General features: G+C 34.8%; 2 protein-coding genes across 3 annotated transcripts in view; both read left to right on the top strand.

Moving 5' to 3' along the window:
• rad50 (RAD50 homolog, double strand break repair protein) overlaps positions 1-18,921 on the top strand; it is a 49,318-nt gene extending 30,397 nt beyond the window's left edge. For both annotated transcript variants that reach the window (XM_087301870.1, XM_087301869.1), the window contains exons 21-26: positions 1,537-1,664; positions 1,804-2,028; positions 14,256-14,341; positions 14,855-14,997; positions 17,936-18,069; positions 18,198-18,921. In XM_087301870.1, coding sequence (XP_087157996.1) covers positions 1,537-1,664; positions 1,804-2,028; positions 14,256-14,341; positions 14,855-14,997; positions 17,936-18,069; positions 18,198-18,384 — 903 coding nt within the window. In that variant the 3' untranslated portion in view covers positions 18,385-18,921. The remainder of the gene's footprint in view (positions 1-1,536; positions 1,665-1,803; positions 2,029-14,255; positions 14,342-14,854; positions 14,998-17,935; positions 18,070-18,197) is intronic.
• The window catches only part of pcyt1bb (phosphate cytidylyltransferase 1B, choline b), a 658,357-nt gene that overhangs the window by 66,482 nt on the left and 566,921 nt on the right, over positions 1-24,954 (top strand). The window lies entirely within an intron of this gene.

Raw genomic sequence — 24,954 nt, 5'->3', positions numbered from 1 at the left:
ATTGATACAGTTGAATTAAAAGTTTACAGGAGGGCTAATCATTTTGCTTCATTTTAAAATATTCATTTTCAAATAGTGTCGTTTAACAGACAAGATTTTTCCAACACGTTAGTTTTAATAACTAATTTCTTTAGTCATGATGACAGTACAGTTGAATTATTAAACGATCTATAGGGTACAGAACAAACCATCGTTATACAATAATTTGCCTAATACTCTAACCTGGCTAGTTGACCTTATTAACCTGGTTAACCCTTGAAATGTCACTTTCAGCTGTATAGAAGTGTCTTGATAAATATCTAGTAAAATATTATTTACTGTCATCATGGCAAAGATAAAAATAAATCAGTTATTTGACATGGATTATTAAAAATATTATGATTAGAAATGTCTTGAAAAAATCTAGTCAAATATTATTTACTGTCATTATGGCAAAGAGGGCGACGTGGTGGCGCAGTAGGTAGTGCTTTTGCCTCACAGCAAAAAGGTCGCTGGTTCAAGCCTCGGCTGGGTCCGTTGGCGTTTCTGTGTGGAGTTTGCATGTTCTCCCCGTGTACGCGTGGGTTTCCTCCTGGTGTTCCGGTTTGCCCCACAGTCCAAAGACATGTGGTACAGGTGAATCGAGTAAGCTAAATTGGCCGTAGTGTATGAGTGTGAATGAGTGTGTATGGATGTTTCCCAGAGATGGATTGCAGCTGGAAGGGTGTCCCCTGCTTAAAATGTGCTGGATAAGTTGGTGGTTCATTCCACTCTGGGCACCCCGGATGAATAAAGGGACTAAGCCGAAAAGAAAATGAGTAAATGAATAAATTATGGTAAAGATAAAATAAATCAGTTATTAGAAATGAGTTATTAAAACTATTATGTTTAGAAATGAAATCGGGGAAAAAATAAACGGGGTCTAATAAATCAGGGGGGCGAATAATTCTGACTTCAACTGTGTGTGTGTGTGTGTGTGTGTATGCATTTATATAGTTGAAGTCAGAAATATTAGCCCCCTTTTAATTTTTTTCCTTTTTTTAATATTTCCCAAATTATGTTTAACAGAGCAAGTAAAATTTCACAGAATGTCTGATAATATTTTTTCTTCTGGAGAAAGTCTTATTTGTTTTATTTCGGCTAGAGTAAAAGCTGTTTATAATTTTTTAGACACCATTTTAGGGACAAAATTATTAGCCCCTTTAAGCTAATTTTTTTTCGATAGTTTACAGAACAAACCATCGTTATAGAATAACTTGCCTAATTACCCTAACCTGCCTAGTTCACCTTATTAACCTATTTAAGCCTTTAAATGTCACTTTAAGCTGTATAGAAGTGTCTTGAAAAATATAAAGTAAAATATTATTTACTGTCATCATGGCAAAGATAAAATAAATCAGTTATTAGAAATAGTTTTTAAAACTATTATGCCTAGAAATGTGCTGAAGCAATCTTCCCTCCATTAAACAGAATTTGGGGGGAAAAATAAAAAGGGGCGCTAATAATACAGGGGGACTAATAATTCTGACTTCAAGTGCATGTATTGTCTAACTTAAGGTTCAAGAGCGCTGGCTGCAGGACAACTTGACTCTACGAAAGCGCGTGGAGGAGCTGAAAGAGGTGTCCAGAAAACGAGAGGCCTTAATTAAGGAAATGGGCAACATGCAAGTCCTGCTGCTGCGCAAGTATGAAATCATTTGTTAGCATGCAATAATTTAACACAGTTTGAATACTTTATATAACTTCCATCCCACTTAATTTTTTTTCTAATCATTTTAATGTGAACCTAAATTCATCTTTTAAAATGTATTTATTGTTGTCAAGTGAGCGGCGAGAAGTAGAGCGAAAGTTGGAGGACCTAAAAAAGAACCGCAGTGTGGCGCTTGGTCGACAGAAAGGCTACGAGGATGAGATCCTCCGCTTTCGTAAAGAACTCAATGAGGATCAATATTGCCGGGCCGAGGATCTCTACAGAGACAAAATGATTGTGATGAGAACAACAGAGCTGGCCAATAAAGACCTGGACATCTACTATAAAGCCCTAGACCAGTAAGCTGATTTTATTATCAGGGGGTTTCTAATGGGTAGAGTCAGGTAGCGGTTTGTCAGGATGTGTAGGTTGGTTTTGATGTGGTTCAACAGACCGTATCAGAGAAGTGTCAGTCAGCAACAGGCCATTTAAGAGATTAACTAGACTTGAGGAAGTCTGACTCAGTAAATGAATCATCACTAACAAGTGAACTTCACAGGAACTCCCCTGAAATATTTACCATACCATTGCAACAGTTATCTTGCTATTCTGTATGTGTTGACAGTATATATAATAATTTAACCATTTCGGTGATTGACAATTCAAAGAAGGCCAGTTTTAACATTCAAGCACAAGAAAAAAGTGGAAACCTGACGTAATTAATGCATCTTAGGCAAGGCTTTACATTAACACCCGCCAAATGCGGGTAGACTTCAGCTCTGGCTGGTTAGACAGACACCTCCACTAGCCAATTTGGCTGGTTGGAAATAATTTTTTTAATTCTAGTTTTCTTAAAAGCAGGGTTCGACAATAAGCATATGTATGTATGTATGTGTATATATATATATATATATATATACAGTTGAAGTCAGAATTATTAGCCCCCCTGAATTATTAGCGCCCGTTTATTTTTTTCTACAATTTCTGTTCTGTTCTGGGAAGATTGTTTCAGTACATTTCTAAGCATGATAGTTTTAAAAACTTATTGCTAATAACTGATTTATTTTATCTTTTCCATGATGACAGTATTTTACTAGATATTTTTCAAGACACTTCTATACAGCTTAAAGTGACATTTAAATGCTTAACTAGGTTAATAAGGTGAACTAGGCAGGTTAGGGTAATTAGGTAAGTTATTGTATAACGATGGTTTGTTCTGTAGATTATCGAAAAAAATTAGCTTAAAGGGGCTAATAATTTTGTCCCAAAAATTTTTTTTTTTTAATTAATAACTGATTTTATTCTAGCCGAAATAAAACAAATAAGACTTTCTCCAGAAAAAAAAATATTATCAGACATACTGTGAAATTTTCCTTGCTCTGTTAAGCATAATTTGGGAAATATAAAAAAAAGAAAAAAAATCAAAAGGGGGCTAATAATTCTGACTTCAACTATATATTTATGCACACACACACACACACACACAGTTGAAGTCAGAATTATTCGCCCCCCTGAATTATTAGACTTTGTTTATTTTTTTCCCGATTTCATTTCTAAACATAATAGTTTTAATAACTCATTTCTAATTACTGATTTATTTTATCTTTATCAGACATAATGTGAAAATTTCATTGCTCTGTTAAAAATCATTTGGGAAATATTTAAAGAAGAAAATCAAAATCAAAAGGGGGCTAATAATTTTGACTTCAACTGTATATATATATATATATATATATATATATATATATATAATAAAAACTAAAAGTGAAGAAACAAAAAATAAATAAATAAAATAAAAGTAAAACTGCTCCTCTTTTTGTCATTAATGGTAATCTATTCAAACTTGACAATTATAATCATACTGAGTACTAGGTACTCAGGAACTATAAAGCTGGAACTGCATTGTCCACCAAAAATTATCCATCAACTTCTTTCTCTGTTAATTCCACTTCTTTGATATAACTAAAGAAAGGACTCCATATGTTTTCAAATACACGTTGTTTAGCTTTTAGTATGTTATTTTTTCTAATGGCAGACTTGTAATGTAATGTAATGTAATGTGTATTTATATAGCACATTTATTGTTTATGGCCGTACACCCAAAGCGCTTCACAATCATGAGGGGGGTCTCTCCACACCATCACCAGTGTGCAGCATCCACTTGGATGATGCGACGGCAGCCACAGGACAACGGCGCCAGTGCGCTCACCACACACCAGCTATTGGTGGAGTGGAGAGACGGTGATAGAGCCAATTTAGGGGAAGGGGATGATTGGGAGGCCAGGATCGTAAGGGCGGATAGAGAGACTTTGGCCAGGACACCGGGGTTACATCCTTGCTCTTTCACTAGAAGTGCCATGGGATTTTTAATGACCACAGAGAGTCAAGACCTCGGTTTAATGTCTCATCCGAAAGATGACATTTGTCTTATCCATTGACTAGCAATTGGTCTTTGCGTCTTTGTCCATAGCAAAGCTACACATCTTTTGGCATAAAGCAAGCTGAGGTCTATAAATACTTATTCGCTGGGTCCTCTGGGTATAAACCTAGCAAAAAACGCTTTGGGTCGAGGAGGATTTGTTTTAAAATAATTTTTTCACTTATGATTCTTACCTCTTCCCAAAATAATTAAATTTTTGTGCACTGCCAAATACAGTGAAACAAGGTTCCTCTAGCTTCCGTACATATATCTGGTATGTTTTTATTATATTTAGTTAATTGTACTGCTGTTACATATGTCCGCATGATCCATTTATATTGTATAAATTTAAGACGTGAATTTATAGACATAGTGTGAGCTTTAGTGCAAGCTGCTTCCCATTCTTTATCCGAAAATTCAAGATTTCAACAAGAATTCAACATTTTTAAAAGAATTTAAATGTCACCGAAATTTTTATAATTTTGTCTTTGATCCTAAATCCTAATCTCTACTATATATATATATATATATATATATATATATATATATATATATATATATATATATATATATATATATATATTAACATACACAGTTTCATCAGTAACATTATTATTTAATTATTAATCAATAATTAAGTATTAATGAAATTATTGGTTGAAATGGTGTTGCTTGTTTCCTGTGATTATACAGAGAAAGTCCCAAGTCGTCATCATTGCTTTAGATTGGTATCGTCTTCACAGAAATTACATCAGTAGGACTGTGGGTGTCTAAGTAGCTTTGCAGCCACATTTACATCTACAGTGATGATATCCTGACTGTTTGAGGCATTAATCTGCAGTTTCCTTAGAAATAATGTACACAATTTAAATGTACTTAACGTGTCACAGTTGTCAATACAATACAAATCAGGCATTGATACAAATTTTGCGCTGGAGATGCAGTAGCTGTAGAAGTTTATTAATGACTCATTGTTTCTGAATTCTAAATATGTTCTTAATAGGTCAACGGCTTTTTTATTGCATGTCTATTTTTAACATGACAATTATAATCATACTGAGTACTAGGTACTCAGGAACTATAAAGCTAGAACTGCATTGTCCATCAAAAATTATCCATCAACTTCTTCCTCTGTTAATTCCACTTCTTTGATATAACTAATGAAAGGACTCCATATGTTTTCAAATACACGTTGTTTAGCTTTTAGTATAAGTTATTTTTTCTAATGGCAGACTTGTAATGTAATGTAATGTAATGTGTATTTCTGTATAGCGCATTTATTGTGTATGGCCTTACACCCAAAGCGCTTCACAATCATGAGGGAAGGTCTCTCCACACTGTGGGTGTCTAAGTAGCTTTGCATCCACATTTACATCTACAGTGATGATATCCTGACTGTTTGAGGCATTAATCTGCACTTTCCTTAGAAATAATGTACACAATTTAAATGTACTTAACGTGTCACAGTTGTCAATACAATACAAATCAGGCATTGATACAAATTTTGCGCTGGAGATGCAGTAGCTGTAGAAGTTTATTAATGACTCATTGTTTCTGAATTCTAAATATGTTCTTAATAGGTCAACGGCTTTTTTTATTGCATGTCTATTTTGGGCTTTGTTCATTTTGCAACAGTAATGACTGTTTTAGGTCAAATTGCGCAACATAAATCCACAACATGTTCTTTCAAGGTTTCAGGGTTTGTTGCTTATCTTTTAGCAAACCCTGAATGTGACCACTGGATATGAGGCCATTTCAGTGTTCACGTTCTTTTCAGGGATGTTGTATATTTAATCAAATATTTATTCAAAGTTATTTTTATGTCGTTTTAGTTTACCACACCACAACATTAGATAGCACAGCCAAAGAAGATAAATTCAGTGGAGTTGATAAAAAAGTATCAGATTGATTAGTTTGATTTGTGTGCTGCTCTTGTAACAATTCACATACTGTAATCTGAATTGTTGGCAAATATTGCAGAAAAGTAAACGTTCATGTGTATTTTAGAAGTTTGCCACTTGGTTTTTCCTGGCGTCATTCTCAATTTTGTTTACATTACATAAAATGAAATGGCTGGATGAGCGAGTGAATGAACAGTTTTTTCCACACATTTATTCATTTTTTACCGCTTCTCCGTGGCTGGGTCACGGGGGCAGAAGTCTTAGGAGAAAACTCCAGACTTCCCTCTTCCCAGACACCTTCTTTAGCTCCTTGGGGGAATCCCAAGGCGTTTCCAGGCCAGCCGAGAGACATAGTCCTTCCAGCGTGTGCTGGGTCTTCCTCGAGGCCTCCTCTTGGTGGGACATGCCTGGAACACCTTCCTAGGTAGGTGTACAAGAGGCATCTGATACAGAGCCACCTGAGCCACCTCAGCTGACTTCTCTCCATGTGGAGGAGCAGCGGCTCTACTTCAAGCTCCTCCAAGGTGTCAGAGCACCTCACCTTATCTACCTGCCACCCTGCAAAGGAAACTCATTTCGGCTGCTTGTATCTGAGATCTTGACCTTTTGGTCATAACCCAAAGCTCATGACCATAGGTGAGAGTAGATGCGTAGATTGACCAGTAAATCGAGAGCTTTGCCTTTCAGCTCAGTTCCTTCTTTACCACAACAGACCGTTACATTGACCGCATTATTGCTGCCGCTGCACCAAAACCCTAAGATATTTCAACTCCTCCACCTGGGGTAAGAACTTTCCTCCAACCTGGAGATGGCAAACCACCTTTTCCGGTGAAGCACCATGGCCTCGGACTTGGAGGTGCTGATTGTCATCAAATGTGCCCTGAATGAAAACACACCACATGCCACTATTGTATATGCCAGGAACACTGTTGTGACATTCACAGGCCACAAATGACAAAATAGAAGTAACAGTTTTATTGTATAATCATTTAAAGCTCATACATTTGACTAAAGTAAACAGTATGTCCACGGATCCTAAAAGTCATCAAATTCCACAGTATAAAAATAAGGCCCTAATTTGTCTTAAAATGCTGTAAATTCGCATTTTTTAGGTTTTAAAATTGCAATCGAACCGACCCTGTACAGCGGATTTAGTTTCCATTTTGAAATCTTTTAATCTTCATCTATCATTATCACATTTGTAAAGTAACAAATTACAAATACTCAAATGACTGTAGTTGAGTAGTTTTTCTCTGAAATTATACTTTGCTAAATAGTTTTAAAAAAATTGTACTTTTACTTTCCCTTGAGTACATTTTTAAAGCTGTGTCGGTTCTTTTACTCCATTACGTTTCTTCAAACTGCAGTCACTACTTTATTTTTTCTTGTTTATGGGGATTAGAAAATTCGGTCCTGTGATTCCTGTCCAATCAAATCAGACATAGAAGTAAACAGGTAAATCGCATAATAATGAACAACTTCAAGGCATGAACGATTTATAATTGCCGCAAACTGTTTGGAAGCAATATAAGTGTTCAAGAAAATGTCCAAAATCTTTACACGCATTGACCCAGAGACATGTCACTGATGAAAAATGATGGATGTTAACTGAACGAGGACCGAAATGGCCTTAAACACCCAGCAGGCACAAGACGTCAACATGACATCAGATTGAAGTTGTACCTTAACGTCATGGAACGTTGCATTTTGTTTGGAAATGAAAATCAGGTTGACGTCAGAACCCAACGTAAGCCCAACATCAATGTTTAACCTGAAATCAGCCAAATATCAACGTCTAATGATGTTACAGCTTGATGTTTTGTGGACGTTACCACTATGACGTCTATCAGATATTGGTTGCCATACCTGACCAATAAATGTCAGTATTTGACATCAATATGACGTTGGTTTAAGATGCTGGCTCGACGTTGGATTTTCATCACTTTCCAACACAATCTAAACTCAACCAAATATGTCATGTTATTGGACATCAAAATAATGTTGTCCTTAGACATTGAATTTTGGTCACCTGACATCACAACCTAAATCAAACCTAATATTAACGTCTTATGACGTTGCTGGGCAATAACTAAATGCACAACAGAATGTACAAATTACCTGTAAATGCATCCGCTTTTTACAGTGTAATACTCAATACTCACTACTCTTGAGTACTTTTGAAAGGGCTTCCTTTTACTCAAACTTTGAGTAATATTTACAACAGATACATTTACTCTACTTGCACTACATTTTTGGCAAGTAATGGTACTTTTTACTTGAGTATGATTTTTGCCTGTATCTGTGCCTGTAGTAATAGCGACAAAAAGCAAACGTTACAACACGAAGTTCGCCCAACTTTAAAATAATTTTGAGGCGGAGGAGTTGGGAAGGGGGCCGTCATCGCAGCTTGCGCTTATGGTTTTTATGCTTTAGGATGTCCTCCACCATTCAGAGGAATTTGCGGGTACGAGAGAGATCTTAAGTATGGTCGGAGCAAATTCTGGCGACTGACCACTTTCCTCCATGTTTCCTCTGTTGTTGTTGTTTACCGCGTTGGTATCTCCACACACGATCTTCCTTCTTTGTCATTAAACCACGGAGAAGCTCCACATTGTCGCAAGTTTAATGATGTACAGAACGGAATGCCTCAATAAATCCGATCTGCCTGTTTACATGACAGTCGCATTGTCATATATCCGAAATCTATATCTGATTTATTTCCACACATGAAGGAGGCCTGAAACTGATCTCTGAATATCCGAATGCATGTGTGTTTTTTCGTGTTTACACGGCCATAAAACAGATCCGATCTGTGTCACATATGAGCAAAAAATGGAACTGGTCACATTTAACTGGCAGTGTAAACGGGGCCTTAATGAGTTATAGGTGTGTTTTGAGAATAACATGCATCAAACCAATCTTATCTCCCGTTCCCTTTATTTGCGTCACGCCATGATGCATTTGTGATTTACACGGCTGACTTTGTAAGAAAAAAAACTGAATGCTTCACTAGCAAGAAAACAGGAGAACAGACCATCTGCAACGCAAAGATAAAGAATGAGCCTCCTATATTTGACCTCTACTTTCTTTTTACTTTACTTTTACTCTTTACTCCTTTACTCTCATGAATAAGGAAACGGTGTTGTACGCACTCCACTGAAGACATTTATTAGCCTACATATTTAATTTAGTTTGTTAAGTGAAAAGATTTGTTTCAAAACTTTCTAAATTCAATTCTAATTTCCAGCAAACGAATAAATGAACAATAATAATGAAGTGTGGTTGTATCTAAATAGAGATCTGCGCAGGACTAAATTTTTAGTCCAGCTCCCGCCAGGTTTTATTCCGCGACTTACTGCTCCCACCGTATATTCAGCCTTTGTGCACCCGCTGCCCGACCTGCCCAGTTTTCTACCCGACCCAACCGTTCCTGCTAAATTTAGATCTGGTTTCCAAACTCTCACCTTAAAATTGTTTCCTAAAAAAAGAAAAATAACAGATAAAAGTTTAGGTTGTGCAAGGATTGTAGGCTAAATGTCAGTTTTGTTTGCTCCTGTGATGAGACATGAGTTGGCCCACACGGAATCTGCATGCGCAGAAATCTGCAGATTTCCACAGAATTTTAGCCCATCATTGAGTCTATTTATTTACTTGTGTATATGTGAGTAAATTTATATTTATTCAGCATTTAAATTAATTTCACTAATATTTTGTGATATAATAATAATAATATTAAATGTTCATATGATTTACTTGCAGTACAGTTTGTAAAGTAATATGTTCTCTCAGTAGAGATATTATATGAGAGACTTGCTTTGTTGACCAAATAAATGGATCTAATTGGATTTGCATTGAAACATTAAATAAAAGTTAAAATAAAAGATAAATATTTTAAGTTTTTAGTTATGATACTCCAAAATTCCGCTTAAATCCTGCAAATTTTTATTAAATTCTCTGCAGAAATATCAAAAAATGTCAGCAGATTCTGTCTGGCCCTAGACATGAGTGCCGCCTCAAACAATGACGTGCATTGAGGTTTGTGGCTGGTGAGTCACTGACTATTAAAGTCAGATTTACATACATATCAAATCAATATATTTGCCAACTACCGATTGTGTTGCATATGTCATATCAGCATTCTTTCTATACACATAGCAGGTGCATTTAGGGTCAAGGAAGAAGGTAAAAGGTACAGCAATAAAATACGCCTCCCAAAACAACACTGAGCTGGATGCTATAGAGCAGGGGTGTCAAATCCAAACTTGGTAAGGGCCGCACTGAGTGTTGTGAGTAAAGTCAGGGGTCAAACATACACATTTTTAAAAAATTGTTTATTCGAGAAAATAAAAGTGTATTAACAACATCTCTTACACTTCATTAAACCACATTTATCAAAATAGTACGGTTTTAAATTTAATTTGTGTCACAGCAGGTTTTATCTCTATCAAAACATGAAATAAGGTCTCTAACCAATTTAAGCATAAAACAATACAGTAGGCTAGCATAGAACAGTAGTCTACTTTAAAAACAATTTCAGATTGAGAAAAAACTGATAATAAATTTCAGTCAATTTCAGTTTCTCATAATAGCAATGCGCCAACAATGCATTTTAACACACCACCTTTTCAGACCTGAACACCCACAAACTAGCACAAATGGATGTTATTTAAACATTGTGGAGCAAAACGTGAAAATTAGGGTAGTATTTGACTGAAAATAGCAATAAATAGTGCAAATTTAAAGTGGCAGTCTCCAAAACAACACAATTTGTATCAAAGCCTAAAAAAGGCAGTTTCACAAATAGTTATAAAAAATGTATTTGTGGGGTATTTTGAGGTAAAACTTCACATACAGTACACTCTCTAGGGACATCAGAGACTTTCATTTCTTTGTTAAAAAAAGAGCATAATAGATCCCCTTTAATGTATGATTTTTATATATTGTATGTATTAGCATACTATTTGAAGACGGTACATTAGAAAGCTGGATCAATGTTGTAATACTAATATGAATATAGACTTGAGGACATACAACAATCTGAATTCGACTGAAACAGTTAATTATTTTTATTTATTTATTTATTTTTTCGTTAAATCACATGCTTTGAATTTTTTTTATATTTCCTAAGTTATGTTTAACAGAGCAAGGACATTTTCACAGTATGTCTGATAATATTTTTTCTTCTGGAGAAAGTCTTATTTAATTTTTTCGGGTAGAATAAAAGCAGTTTTTAATTTTTTTTAAAACATTTTATGGTCAAAATTATTAGCCCCTTTAAGCATTTTTTTTTTTCGATAGTCTACAAAACAAACTTGCCTAATCACACTAACCTGCCTAGTTAAGCCTTTAAATGTCACTTTAAGCTGTATAGAAGTGTCTTGAAAAATATCTAGTCTAATATTATTTACTGTCATCATGGCAAAGATAAAATAAATCAGTTAGAAACGAGTTACTAAAACTATTATGCTTAAAAAATGTGTTGAAAAAAAATCTTCTTTCCGTTAAACAGAAATTGGGGAAAAAAATAAACAGGTGGGCTAATAATTCTGACTTCAACTGTACATGTCATGATTGCACACACGCCAAGTCTGAGAATTTGAAATGATGCATGCATTTAAGAATCCACATATCAATGATGAGCATTTTCAGACTTGAAAATGAAGTCAACTTTTAGACTTCAAATGGACATCAAGCACGGACAGCTGCCCGTGGTACTTTTTCTAGGCGTTTGTTTGATTGAATGCATGCTGGTAAAGCAGTTTTCCTCATTAAACCACACATTGAACTAGCTGACCTGTTCTTCTCACCATGATACCATCATTGCTGTTTGTGCAAAGGAGCAGAGGAAGTGTGGCAATCAGATATCGATTTCTTCTAATATCAGTTCTAATAACGGTTTGTTTTTGGAAAAAGAAAAAAAAAGCCTGAAAAAAACAGTTTCTCACGTTTAGTTAAATGAGTCACACTATTAAAACATAGAGCAAATAATAATTAGCTTTTTTCTTCAGTGTATTGCATATATATGAAAATAGTCAAAATAATGCCTCATTACAGGGTTATTTCTTTAACAACTTGTTTGCTTGACATGCATGGTATGTAAATTTGCGTTATTGTTTTGTAATGTTTTTACTGTATGAATGAGGTGCACTGATATAAATATTCTGCGGATACAAAGCTTTTTGAAATGTGTTAGATGTGTAGTCATTAATCGATGTGTAGTAGATTAATCAATGCTGTAATTGTTTTTTAGTTGATGATACATAAAGCTTTATCTAATGCAGGGGTGTCAAACTCAATTCCTGGAGGGCCGAAGCCCTGCACAGTTTAGTTCCAACCCTGCTCCAACACACTTACCTGTAGTTTTCAAACAAGCCTGAAGGACTCAATTAGTTTGATCAGGTGTGTTTAATTAGGGTTGGAACTAAACTGTGCAGAGCTGCGGCCCTTTTGGAACTGAGTTTGACACCCGTGATCTAATGTAAGAGGGACACTTCACCCAAAATTGACAATTTTTTCATTATTTGCTCACCTTTTACTTGTTTCAAACATGTCTTCCTTCTGCTGAACATAAAATGATGGAAACCTGTAACCAGGCTCGAAATTGCGACCATTTTGGTCACATATGCGCCCGAAATGTTATCTATGCGACCTTGAAATATATTTGGGGGCATTTCTGCGAGTGTTTAAAATTGTAGTGTGCGACCAATTTTTACTGCAAAATGTTCAGCACATGCGCGGATTCGGGAGACATTCACGCAGAATGCATCTTGAAGCTCTTTGTCTGCACTTGAAACGCCAAACGCATCGCTCAGGAACGGTTTAAAACAGTCGTCATGTCAACTTGCTGCAGTAAACAAATCCAAGTCCGTAATGCTTGCCCCGCCTTCGCGCTCTTCTTATTGGCCCACCACTGCTCTAGCACTGAACGCGAATGATTGGTTAATATCAGCTGTCAATCACTCAGTGCCTTCTGGCTTCGGATGACAGAGAGCTACTACCGCGAAAAATTGTAAAGCGCTGAAGATGAGAATGAAGATAACACTGACAGATTTAGTTTTAGAAACCATGGCATCTACAGTTGCAAATAATGACACATCTTACTAGTTATACCGTTAACACGTTAATTCAAGCAGATTCAAGCAGTGCGTGCAGGGCCGGTGAGCGCTCCGTGTATGCTTTGGTCACTCAGTTCTGTTATAAAAATCTATTTTCTTGTGATAACGGGATTTTGTTGAGACATATTTTCCTCACATTTGCATATAACGTTATATATGATATATTTTTTTTTTGCTTGTTAGTTTGATCAGTGTTGATTTCAAATACAATCAATATGTTTGTATAACACTTGTAGTAACGGTGCTCATAATTGGTGGGTGCGACTAAATTTTGGCTGATGCACCTAAATTTTTTAAGTTAGAAGTGCTACCAAGCGAAAAGGTTGATTTCGAGTCATGTGTAACCATAGTATTTTTTACATATTACTGAAGTCATGGTTACAGGTTTTCAGCTTTCTTCACAATATCTTATTTTGTGTTTAACTGAATTAACCAGTTAAACTCCGCGAACCCGGCACCGGGTCCGTGACGTCATCAACTTTCGCTTTAAGATTTAAAGCGCTAGCATTGCACCAGACCCCCGTAAGTGGTTTCGTTTGAAAGTGTAGAATTTATATTTCATGCATATAATGCATCACTTTGGTTTTTATCCTACTGTATAAAAGTTATTTACACTTAAATACACAGTATTTTGGATACCCGAGCTGAGTATTTTACATTGGCTTATTTTCATATTTTTCATATGACACATGTACAATTTATACCCATAATGGGGTAAGCAAAATATTCTTGTTTTTCGATTTGTGTTAAGATTATCTTGTTTACCCCATTGGCAGAATATTTAGCTTGATTTAAAGTAAAACTCACTTCATTTTGGCGTATTATTTCTTAAAACAAGACAATATGTTTTGCTTGTCTAGAAAATGCTTCTTGATTTAAGAATTTGTAGATATTTGGACTTGAAACAACAACAAAAATCTAAGCAAGAAAAGCATTTTGTGCAGTGTATCTGCAGAAACCCTGTCTAAAGTCTTAATTCATACAAAAGTTTGTAATGATTGTCTCTCTAAAGTACTTTATATGATTAAATAACAATATTTTGCATAAGTTTAGTCATCACAACACAAAATTATAGTACATTTTTGATTATTGGTTTGAAAGAGATCATATATCCCTGTACAATATATATTTATGATTTTGTTTTTTTACAGAACAATAATGAGGTTTCACAGCATGAAGATGGAGGAGATTAATAAAATCATCAGAGATTTGTGGCGGAGCACATACAGAGGACAAGGTCTGTTTTCGTTTTTAAACGATATGTTGAAAGAATGTATCGGTAACACTTTACAATAAGGTTCATTAGTTAATGCATTTACTAACATGAACTAATCATGAACAACACTTGTACAGCATTTATTAATCTTAATTGAACATTTATGCATTATTAACATCCAAACTCATGCTTGTTAACATTAGTTAATGCACCATGAGTTAACATGAACTAACAATGAACAACTGTATTTTCATTAACTAACGTTAAATAACATGAACAAATACTGTAGTAAATGTATTGTTCATTGTTTGTTCATTTTTGTAAATGCATTAATTAACATTAACTAATGAACCTTATTGTAAAGTGTGACCAATGAATCAACATGGGATTTAACAAATTAATGTTATATCTCAGGTTGATTCATTCCTTAAACACAATGAGAGAATAAACATTATAATTGCTGTAGTTGTTGAATTGTTTGACATGGCCTTTTGGCATAAATGTTTATAGAGTGTGTCTTCTGATCTTCCACAGACATCGAGTATGTAGAGATTCGCTCTGATGTGGATGAGAATGCATCTGCTGGTGTGAAGAGAAGGACCTATAACTATAGAGTGGTAATGGTGAAAGGAGACGCAGCCTTGGACATGCGGGGTCGATGCAGTGCTGGACAAAAGGTCAAAAAGCAACTACATGCATCTTCCATTGAGAATTGTTTTAGAATTATAGATGGGCATAGATATTTTTTTTTTATTCTAGATTAATTGGTAAAACTTTATAATAACTACACACTATGAATCATTTACTAAGCATTAGCATCTAGTGAATTCATTATCTGTTAAGCATTAACTCTACATTAATAAATGTTAGTAAGCAGTTTATAACTGCAGCTACAAATGCTCTATTCTTGACTTATAAGCACCTAAATAATTTGTTTAATAATTGTATTTTCATACTTAGTGATTTATATTTCGTTACTAAATTAAGTATTGCATTATTTACAAACCAGTTGTATTTAAGAGTAGTTGAGGGTTTTTAGGATAACTTAAAATGAGTTAGTAAATTATTAATAAGCTATTCAAATCAATGTTTATATATCTCATTACTCAGGCATATACTAATAGTTAACTAATGTGTTAATAAATGCTTTATTAACTCAACTTTGTGCATAACTCAACTTTTTACCTAATCTAAAGTGAGGACTATTTTTGCTTTATAAATCCCTTATAAATGACTATTAAAGGCTCAGAATCAAGTGAACAGTAATCCTTGCAAACTTTTCTAAAAAAGTAAAATTACCGTAAAGTTTAAACATTGCTGAATAACAGGAGTGTCAAAATACGACATGAAACTGGATTAAACAACAACAACAATATAATAATTTAACAATATAATAAGATGCAATTTTTAAACTGTACAGTGATTTTATTTTAGATAAAGTTGCAAAGATTAATTTTTCATTAATACAGAAATACAGTTTCATTTGTGTATCTTTAAATGAATATGAATTAATAAAGTCATTTTTTTTTCCTGTTTAGAATTTAACTGAGCCTTTATTTGTCATTTATAAGTGGTTTATAAAGCATAAATAGTCCTCACTTAAGATTAGGTTACAAAACTAGATGAAGTTGAGTTAATAATGCATTTATTAATATACATGGTAACCACTAGAATATGCCTGAATAATAAGACATATAAATGTTGATTTCAATAGTTTATTAATCATTTACTAACTCATTCTGAGTGATCCTAAAAACCCTCAACTACTCCTAAATACAAATGGTTTGTAAATAATGCAATGCTTAATTTAGTAATGAAAAATAAATCATTAACTAAGTATGAAAGTATAATTATTAAACACATTATACAGGTGCTTATAAGTCAAGAATTGAGAATTTGTAGCTGCATTTATAAACTGCTTACTAACGCTTATTAATGTAGAGTTAATGCTTAACAGATAATAAATTCACTATTAGCTAATGCTTAATAAATGATTTACAGTGTGTAGTTATTATAAAGTGTTACCGAATATGTGCGCTACCCAAATAATGACTAAAAGTAAGTCTTTGAGAACGGGTTTCTCAAGCCAGGTGGCGCATTAGAACAGGGGCTCATCTCCTGTTTCCAAAATGCGTCACAAACTGCTTGAGAAACTGTTCTACTATGATAATTGGTGATAAAATAAATGATGTTCAATAAGATGTACTTGTGTTTACTATCTGTTTATTCAGTTAAACATGAATTTTGAACTGCAGGCCTACATAAGCTCCAAACAGTGATTTTTGATCACCATAATCCGACTAAGGTCATAACTGAACTAAACAGAAATGGAATTAAGACATGTGGAGTATGCTTATAGTAGTGGCATTATTAAAGTAAACACAGCAATCAAACTATTACCGTCATGTAGGACTTTTCGCCATATTTTTCGACAAGATCCACACACGTGACTGTCAGTAAAGGACCGCACACACACACACAAACATAGCGAACTGCGGAAGTTTTTTTCTTTCCATTCAGTGTGCGTTATTAAATCAATAACACTCTCACTAGTCCTTACTCCTTATTTGCACATTCAAGTTTGTCACAGGGGCATGAATGAAATGTTCACAAGTAAAACTGCCGAACTGCAGTTAAAGTTACAAAATTAAAGGAAACTCTTCCATGAAAGCACTTCACGTAAACACCTTAATTATATTATTGTCTATAAAGGCAAATAACTCGATTACAGATGTCCATGTAAACGTAGTCAGCAGTTTCTTTGAAGTAATTGAAAGATCCAGAAGGGCATCCTGCTGATTTGAATCAGAAGGGCACTTTTTTGTCAGACGGCTCACCGGTCAGGTATACATCTGCGCTAAAATATCAAGGTGAAAGTCATCACAGCTTACGTAGAACAGACCCAGCACACAACCCAACTTTGAGAATAGATTAACATTGATTTTTAAAATTTTTTACGTTCGTTAAGAGTCTCACGTTAACGCCGATAATGGCCCACCACTATTTAGAATATTTCCATTAAACGTGATGTAGACATTTGCTTCTTTTTGATTTACAGCAGAGGTTCTCAAAGTGGGGGTCGGGACCCCCCGAGGGGTCGCGGGACAATGAAGAGGGGGTCGCCTGGTGATTTTTAAAAATCAATTAATTTTTATGAAATCTTAAGACTTACTGTACTTTATCAATAACCTACTGAAGAGAAAAAAATAGTCGTTTATAGTTACTATAGTACCTTATAGTTACTAGTTCTATTGGATTGCGACTTCTCGGGTAATTACATTATACTAAAGACACAGCAATACTGTCAGATGCAGCAGATTCTGTAACACCAGGTTAAACTTTCTAGCCCATTTACAACACTGCCATACATTAAAAAAAAACAAAGAATAGACTTGGGTCTGTTGGTGTGTTTGTGCGCGTCATTGCATACAAGGTTTCTGTATTTATAACCACCACCTCAGAGAATATTGGGGGTCACGAGTCACTGGCATTGACATTTTGGGGGTCGTGGGCTGAAAAGTTTGGGAACCCCTGATTTACAGTACCAAACATGTACTTACAAATTTTGCACATTTTTGTCATTCTGACAATACTTTCCTGCACGTTTGTTTGTAGGTTCTCGCCTCTCTTATAATCCGATTGGCTCTAGCTGAGACATTCTGCCTGAACTGTGGGATTCTGGCACTGGATGAGCCCACTACCAACTTAGACAGAGAGAATATAGAGTCTTTGGCACATGCACTTGTGGAGTAAGTCTTTATTAAAAACACCCACACACAATTATACAGTCACAATAATTAAAACATAAATACAGCCAGTTATTAAGTAGAAAGATAGAGATAAAGCTAGCAGGTTCATCCGCTGTTTGTTTTTACAGAATTATCAAAAGTCGCTCTCGTCAGCGCAACTTCCAGCTGCTTGTCATCACTCATGACGAGGATTTCGTGGAGCTCCTGGGAAGATCCAACTATGTGGAGCATTTCTACAGGATCAGGAAGAACCAGGATCAGTGCTCAGAGATCAGCAAATGCAGTATCAACAGCCTCAACTCCTACCTGCACTGATGTCAGATCAGATGAGAGAGGAAAGAGATGTTTTCAGAGGTGACATGTTCAAAGTTCAGTTAGCACAGGTGCACAGCTGTCTTGTACTTTAAAAAAAAAATCGTAAGCAACCAGTCAGTGCGTTTTTTTTGCATCACACCTTGTTCAGGAAACATGAGCAGAACTAATGTCTTTGTAAATCGTCCACAATAACATGCTCATGTAAAACTGTTGTATTTAATTCAGGTCAACAAGTAATGTGAAAATGGTTTAAACAATTTACGTAGGAATTTGTTTTATGGATTAGGTACATGATTTAACGTAATTCTAATTCTGAACTATTGCCTGTTTCTAAACTATATATACGAATGATCAAAATTATATATATATATATATATATATATATATATATATATATATATATATATATATATATATATATATATATATATATATAAAAGCCTGTCTCTAATTTCCGAATTCATTCTTATTGCAGTTTGCGTTTGTGCTCACTCTTTATGACCTTGAATATTGGCATAAACTATTTCATGAATTTGACGTCTCTAATAGTTTGATTTATTTTATCTGTATATTTTATAATGTATATATACAGGTATTGGTTCGTTTGACGTCAGAGTACTGTACGGTTAGCTAACATGTCTTCTGAACTCGGGTACGCACCCACGAACTGTACCCGAGTCTGCCTGAAAGAGCTAGTCTGTGGTACGGTTCACGCGAACTCTGGTCCAGTTCACTTCTGGTATGATTGCAATTGTTCCAAATAACGGAAGCGAACCACAAACAGTACAACAAACTATCATTTATACAGGTATTAATTTGTTTGACATCAGAGTATGGTACGTTTAGCTAACATGTCTTCTGTACTCGGGTACGCACCCACGAACTGTACCCGAGTCTGCCTGAAAGAGCTGGTCTGGGGTACGGTTCATGCGAACTCTGGTCCAGTTCACTTCTGGTATGATTGCTATTGTACCAAATAACGGAAGCGAACCACAAACAATACAACAAACTATCATTTTTATAATGTTTATTCATGTGTGTGTGTCTGTGTATTTCAAACTGTACCTTGGTGACAAGCTAGATTGAGCCAGGGCAATCACAGTGATAATGTCTGCTTGTCTCCATCAAAAACAGCTTCTGCAGACATTGCATGATGCTCTAAACGTTTATAATACGAGTCGCTTGTTGACTATGTCCAAAACCAAAAGATTTAGTAAAAACAGAACGACCGCGATGTATGTACGTCTTTCCATCTTAGTGCTTTGCTTTTTTGTCCATCACCTAGCAAAGGCCGTACACACAACAGCAGCTCGATGACGCAAGCGTACCGGGGTTCAGAAGGAAAAAAGTGTGACAGTGTGAACACAAACCAACCGAGAAGGTGGCAAGGGGGACAATCGAACGGTCCAGGCAATTGAACCAAGTGTGAAAGCAAACTTAGAGATGTTGCCAGAGTTCTCCTGGATTGATTTTGTCTCTGTTTACTCTTTTTATTCATGTCATTCCTGATAGACAGGATGATGAAATGATTACCCCCCCCCCCCCTTTATTTTTATTTTTATCCTTTATTTTTAAGAAGCACAGATTTTTGAACTTATTTCCTATGATTTTTTTTTCTGGTTAAAGTCATATTTTTTTATTTACGCTAGAATAAAAGCACTTAAAAAAAAAATAAAACATTTTAGGGTTGAACCATTTTTGCCTAATTACCATAATTTTCCTAATTAATAATTAATGTAAGCTGAATAATAGTATCTTGGGCTGCTTGGTGAAGCAGTGGGTTGCAAGTTCACCTAAAAGCAAGAAGGTTCGAGTCTCAGCTGGGTCAGTTGGCGTTTATGTGTGGAGTTTGCATGTTCCGTGTTCACGTGCATTTCCTCCGGGTGCTCCTGTTTCCCCCACAGTCCAAAGACAAGTGATATTGGTGAATTGGGTAGGCTAAATTATAGTGTATATAAGTGAATGAGTGTGTTTGGATGTTTCCCAGTGATGGGTTGCAGCTGGAAGGGCATCCGCTGCATAAAACATATGTTGGACAAGTTAGCGGTTCATTCCTCTGTGGTAACAACAGATTAATAAAGGGACTAAGCTAAAAAAAAAAAAAATGAAAATAAATGAACTAGTATCTTAAAAATATCTAGTAAAGTATGTCATAATGGAAAAGATATAAGAAATATTTTTTGGGAAATAAGTGATAAAAACTATTATGTTTAGAAATGAAATAGAAATGTGTTGAAAATATTGGGGAAAATATACAGGAAACAAATGATTGACGGTACTTTAGCGATCAATGGTTAAGAAGAACATATGTTTTTTTCCATCACCTGACCCACAGTTCTTTGAAGACCAGCCGTATCTTCTCTCTGTGAGTAAGAATCGAACATTAAAATAAGCTTACAATAACCTCTGTGTAAAGTCCTTGCGACTAATTTGTTGTGTATATGTAATTATTGAATGTTTGTCTCTGGTCAGTTTATTGCAGATAGTAATCTTGCAATAGGTTATCTGTGGCTGCTATCAACCTCATGCCTGGTTTCTCCATAAGACTGCTTACAGCACATTCACTTTGATTTTTGATTGCCCAATCACACTGTTTCAGTCCATTGCCTGAATTCATTCCTTATTTATTTGTTTTCGTCAGTAATGTTCTCAAGTTGGTCATAGATTTTACATGTTAATCTTAATCTCAGATTATTCAGATGACCATTTATAGCGGAGTGAACTCCTATTGGATGACTTTGATTTTGTTAAAATAGTTTTACCTTCTTTTGTTATTTATTGTCTGACCAATCTTACAATACATTATAAACAGGGTTCACACGGTCATGGAAAACCTGGAAAGGTCTAACATATATAGTTTTGAGGCCTGGAAAAGTTTTGGAAAAACAGAAAAACCCACAAAGTTTTGGAAAAGTCATGAAAATTAGAATCTACACTTGAATTAGGGCTGCGCGATATTGGAAAAATCTGACATTATCATATTTTGTATCTATGTGATATATATTGCGATGTTAATATAATTTCACCATGTGATTTAACAGGTTTATTTGGATTTATTTGGGGGGGGGAGTGTAGAGAGTAAATCTCGAATAATATATAACAAATAAATCACAACCATAGATAAAAGTGAATTCTAGTTTTCAGGTATTCACTATTCGGTTACAGATATTGAGTATTCAACATTGCATAGTCTTCATTGTGTATTATCTAATCTTTATTAAAGCTACAAAATATTTCTTGTGGTCGGATGTTTTAAAAAGTAAAATATTGAAACATTCACACAGTCACAGGCCTTAAAGGGAAAGTTCACTCAAAGATTAAAATGTACTCCCTATTTACTCACACTTCACTTGTTTCAATACTGTAGGAGTTATTCAATTATTTTCTTTGGGTTCATAAAAAAAAAAGAAAGAAAACTCATGGATGTTTTATACAAGTAAAGGGTGTATTGAAAATGGTAAGTCAATTTTGGGTTAACTATCTCTTTAAAAATACATGCAGATGATAAACTTTTACTCCATTATGATTAAACTCAATATTAAACTATTATCTCAACATTGCAAATCCTGGGATGTGACTATTGCGGATGCACACATTGCAATATCGATGCTGAAACGATATATTGTGCAGCCTTAAGATGAATATAGGTTAGTTGTCTTTACTTCGTTTCTGTCCTTGGCCAAAAACTTGCTCTCACATTGTTATTGCTGTGTAAGCATGATCAAAATCAATTTTACATGGATATAAAAACAAATTAAAGCTAAATAGATCGTTGCGTGTTTTATGAAATTTAAAAGTCATTCTTTTTCTTATTATTTATCATTTAGACATTACATGAAACATTACGTCATGAAAATGTACTTGAAAGTTCTGGAAAAGTCATCGAATTTTAGTAGTTAAAATGTGTATGAACCCAGATAAAAGTAAGTCGCTCACTAATAAAATGTAATAAATTAATGAATTTGAGGACAGATCATGTACTGTAATAGTACTGATTTTAAAAAAAAGCAATAATAAAAATAAACAATCTGGTGTGATATGAAAGCTGCATTTCTTAAGGAAGTTTTCAGACATTTATTAAAAGTGTATCAAATGGCAAATTTTACAAAGCATTTCATCCCTTGCCTAATTTGGATATTTGAAGTTTGTGAACTGTAAGATGCTGCAGATTATTATCTCAGTATGATGACTAATTGGTGGGGTTTTATTTTTGTGGGTTTTTTTTTTTTTTTTTTTAAGGAGACGTGACGCCAACGTTCAGCCCTAAACCCATCTGGTATTGGAAGATGAGCAAAATTTGTACAAAATTGTATGATGAAATTGTAAATAGGACTGGGCGATTTGGCCTTAAACAATTTAACTCGATTACAATTAATTCACAATTATTTTATTTATGTTTTTGCCCTCATAGTTCAATGACAGGTTTTGTACAGTAAATATGCTCACATATTACAAGTGAGAGATTTCTAAATTAAGGGTGCATTACTTGCTTTTAAATTAATTGAAGTAAACACACACACTGTTTACTATGTATGATTATTTATTGAACATCAATGCTGAACAACTGAAATTAAAACACGCATTGCCTAAAACGCAGCTTTCTGCGCTGCCCACATTCTTTACCCGCTACCAAACCGACCAATCACAAAGCTTGCACTATGTGTCGCTGTGACGTGTACGTTTTTTTGAGAGGTGCTCGGGTATGTGAAGGCTGCGCTGGACTGTGCACGTGCCCTTGGCAGAAGTATAATAATATAATAAGTATAAATCATAATACAGGTATAATTCAGCCTTAACAGAGCAGGGTCACATGACTCCACACACGGTAGGGAAAGTAATTGAAAAAATTGATCTGAAAAAATTAGATCGATGATAGATTCTGAACAGGCCCGGATTGGCTAATCGGGTGGACCGGGAGAATTCCCAGTGGGCCGGTCCACTTTTTGGCCTCGGGGGCTGGTGTCCCTAGCTGCTTGCAATCTCAGCAGTTGCACTTTTTTCATTTATTTATTTATTTGACCATAGCCTCACTCTTTTCATTCATTATTTTCTTGTGGCCCTGTGAGGAAATAAAACAGCAGCAGGTTAATGATTATGTAACTATCATTCCACCCCAAACAGCGGCACATAGTGAATATAATAATTGGAGTAATTAATATTAATGAATATTACACCTGCTCAATGAAAAATAGATGATTCACTACATTAATAAATCTGACATGACTAAACTAGGGTAATTAGACAAGTCATCGTATAATGATGGTTTGTACTGTAGACCATCGAAAAAAGTATTGACCTGCTTTTATTCTAGCTGAAATAAAACAATTAAGACTTTAATATTGCCCACTTTACTAACGTCCACTCATTGAAAAAGTGGCCGAAAGTGAAAATAAAGTGGCATTTTGGAATTACAAAAAAACAATATAAATGCACAATACAAACATGAACTGAATGAAACTGCTCTCAATTAATATAATCAGCACGCAAATCACCCCATCAGCTAGCACCAGTAAGGCTATTTATTGGTAATTAAATATTTAGATATTGCCTAATCAGACAGTTGATACAGTACAAGACTTCAGTGCAAGACTCCACCGTGCTTTTAATCTGATTATTCTTATTGTTCTGGGCCATACATGTTCATGGACTATACAGGCAGGCCTGTCAAGAAAATTCTTGAATATTCAATAATAGTTCTTCTGTGGCTATATGCTGTACAGCCCAACAGTCAACTCTATCTAATGAAATGAGTGTAGTTAACTGAAAGTTAATTTACTCATTTGAAAAGAGTTTGGACCTCAGTGTTAAAGGTAATGAGTTCATTAAATACCTCATCACTTCAACTTAAATGGATTGAGTTCACAGTACTCATTAGGATTAGTTTTTTTAACTCAAATAATTTGATGCAATCGGTTTCCTCAAATGGTTTGAGTTGACTTAACTTATTGGGTTTTCCAGTATTCAGTTGGTTTGAGTTTTCTCCGTTTATTGGGTTTTACTGTGCTAAAATTGCTTTGTTTACTCAAATGGAGTAAGTTTACAGTACTCATTAGGATTAGTTTTTGAACTTAAATGGTTTGTGGCAATCGGTTTCCTCAAACGGTTTGAGTTACCTTAACTTATTGGGTTTTACAGTGTATTTAACGTAGCAGCATGACTTTTGTGATGTAGTGCCATCCAGATTCTCAAGTTGGGCACATTGAGCTGAGGCTGAGAAATCATTTTTGGAAGTGTTTGACAATTCTCTCATGTCTTGTGGTAAAAAAAACAAGATCATGAGTCATGATCCCAATTTTCTTTCTTTTATGCCCACACTGTAAAACTTTTTTAAAAAGTCAACTTTATCAAATAAAATGAGTGTAGTTAACTCAAAAATTGACTTAAAGTTAGTTTACTCGTTTGAACAGTTTTGATCTCAGTGTTAAAGTCAATGGGTTAATTAAATACCTCAGTATCTCAACTTAAATGGAGTAAGTTCACAGAACTCATATAGGTTTGTTTTGTTAACTCAAATGGTTTGAGTTGCCTTAACTTTTTGGGTTTTCCAGTACTCAGTTGGTTTGAGTTCTC

Source organism: Danio rerio, chromosome 21, assembly GCF_052040795.2.
Source record: "Danio rerio strain M-AB ecotype USA chromosome 21, GRCz13ab, whole genome shotgun sequence".
Lineage (NCBI taxonomy): Eukaryota > Metazoa > Chordata > Actinopteri > Cypriniformes > Danionidae > Danio > Danio rerio.
The sequence above is the reverse complement of the archived record's forward strand: the minus strand, read 5'-3'. Positions and strand labels throughout refer to the sequence as shown.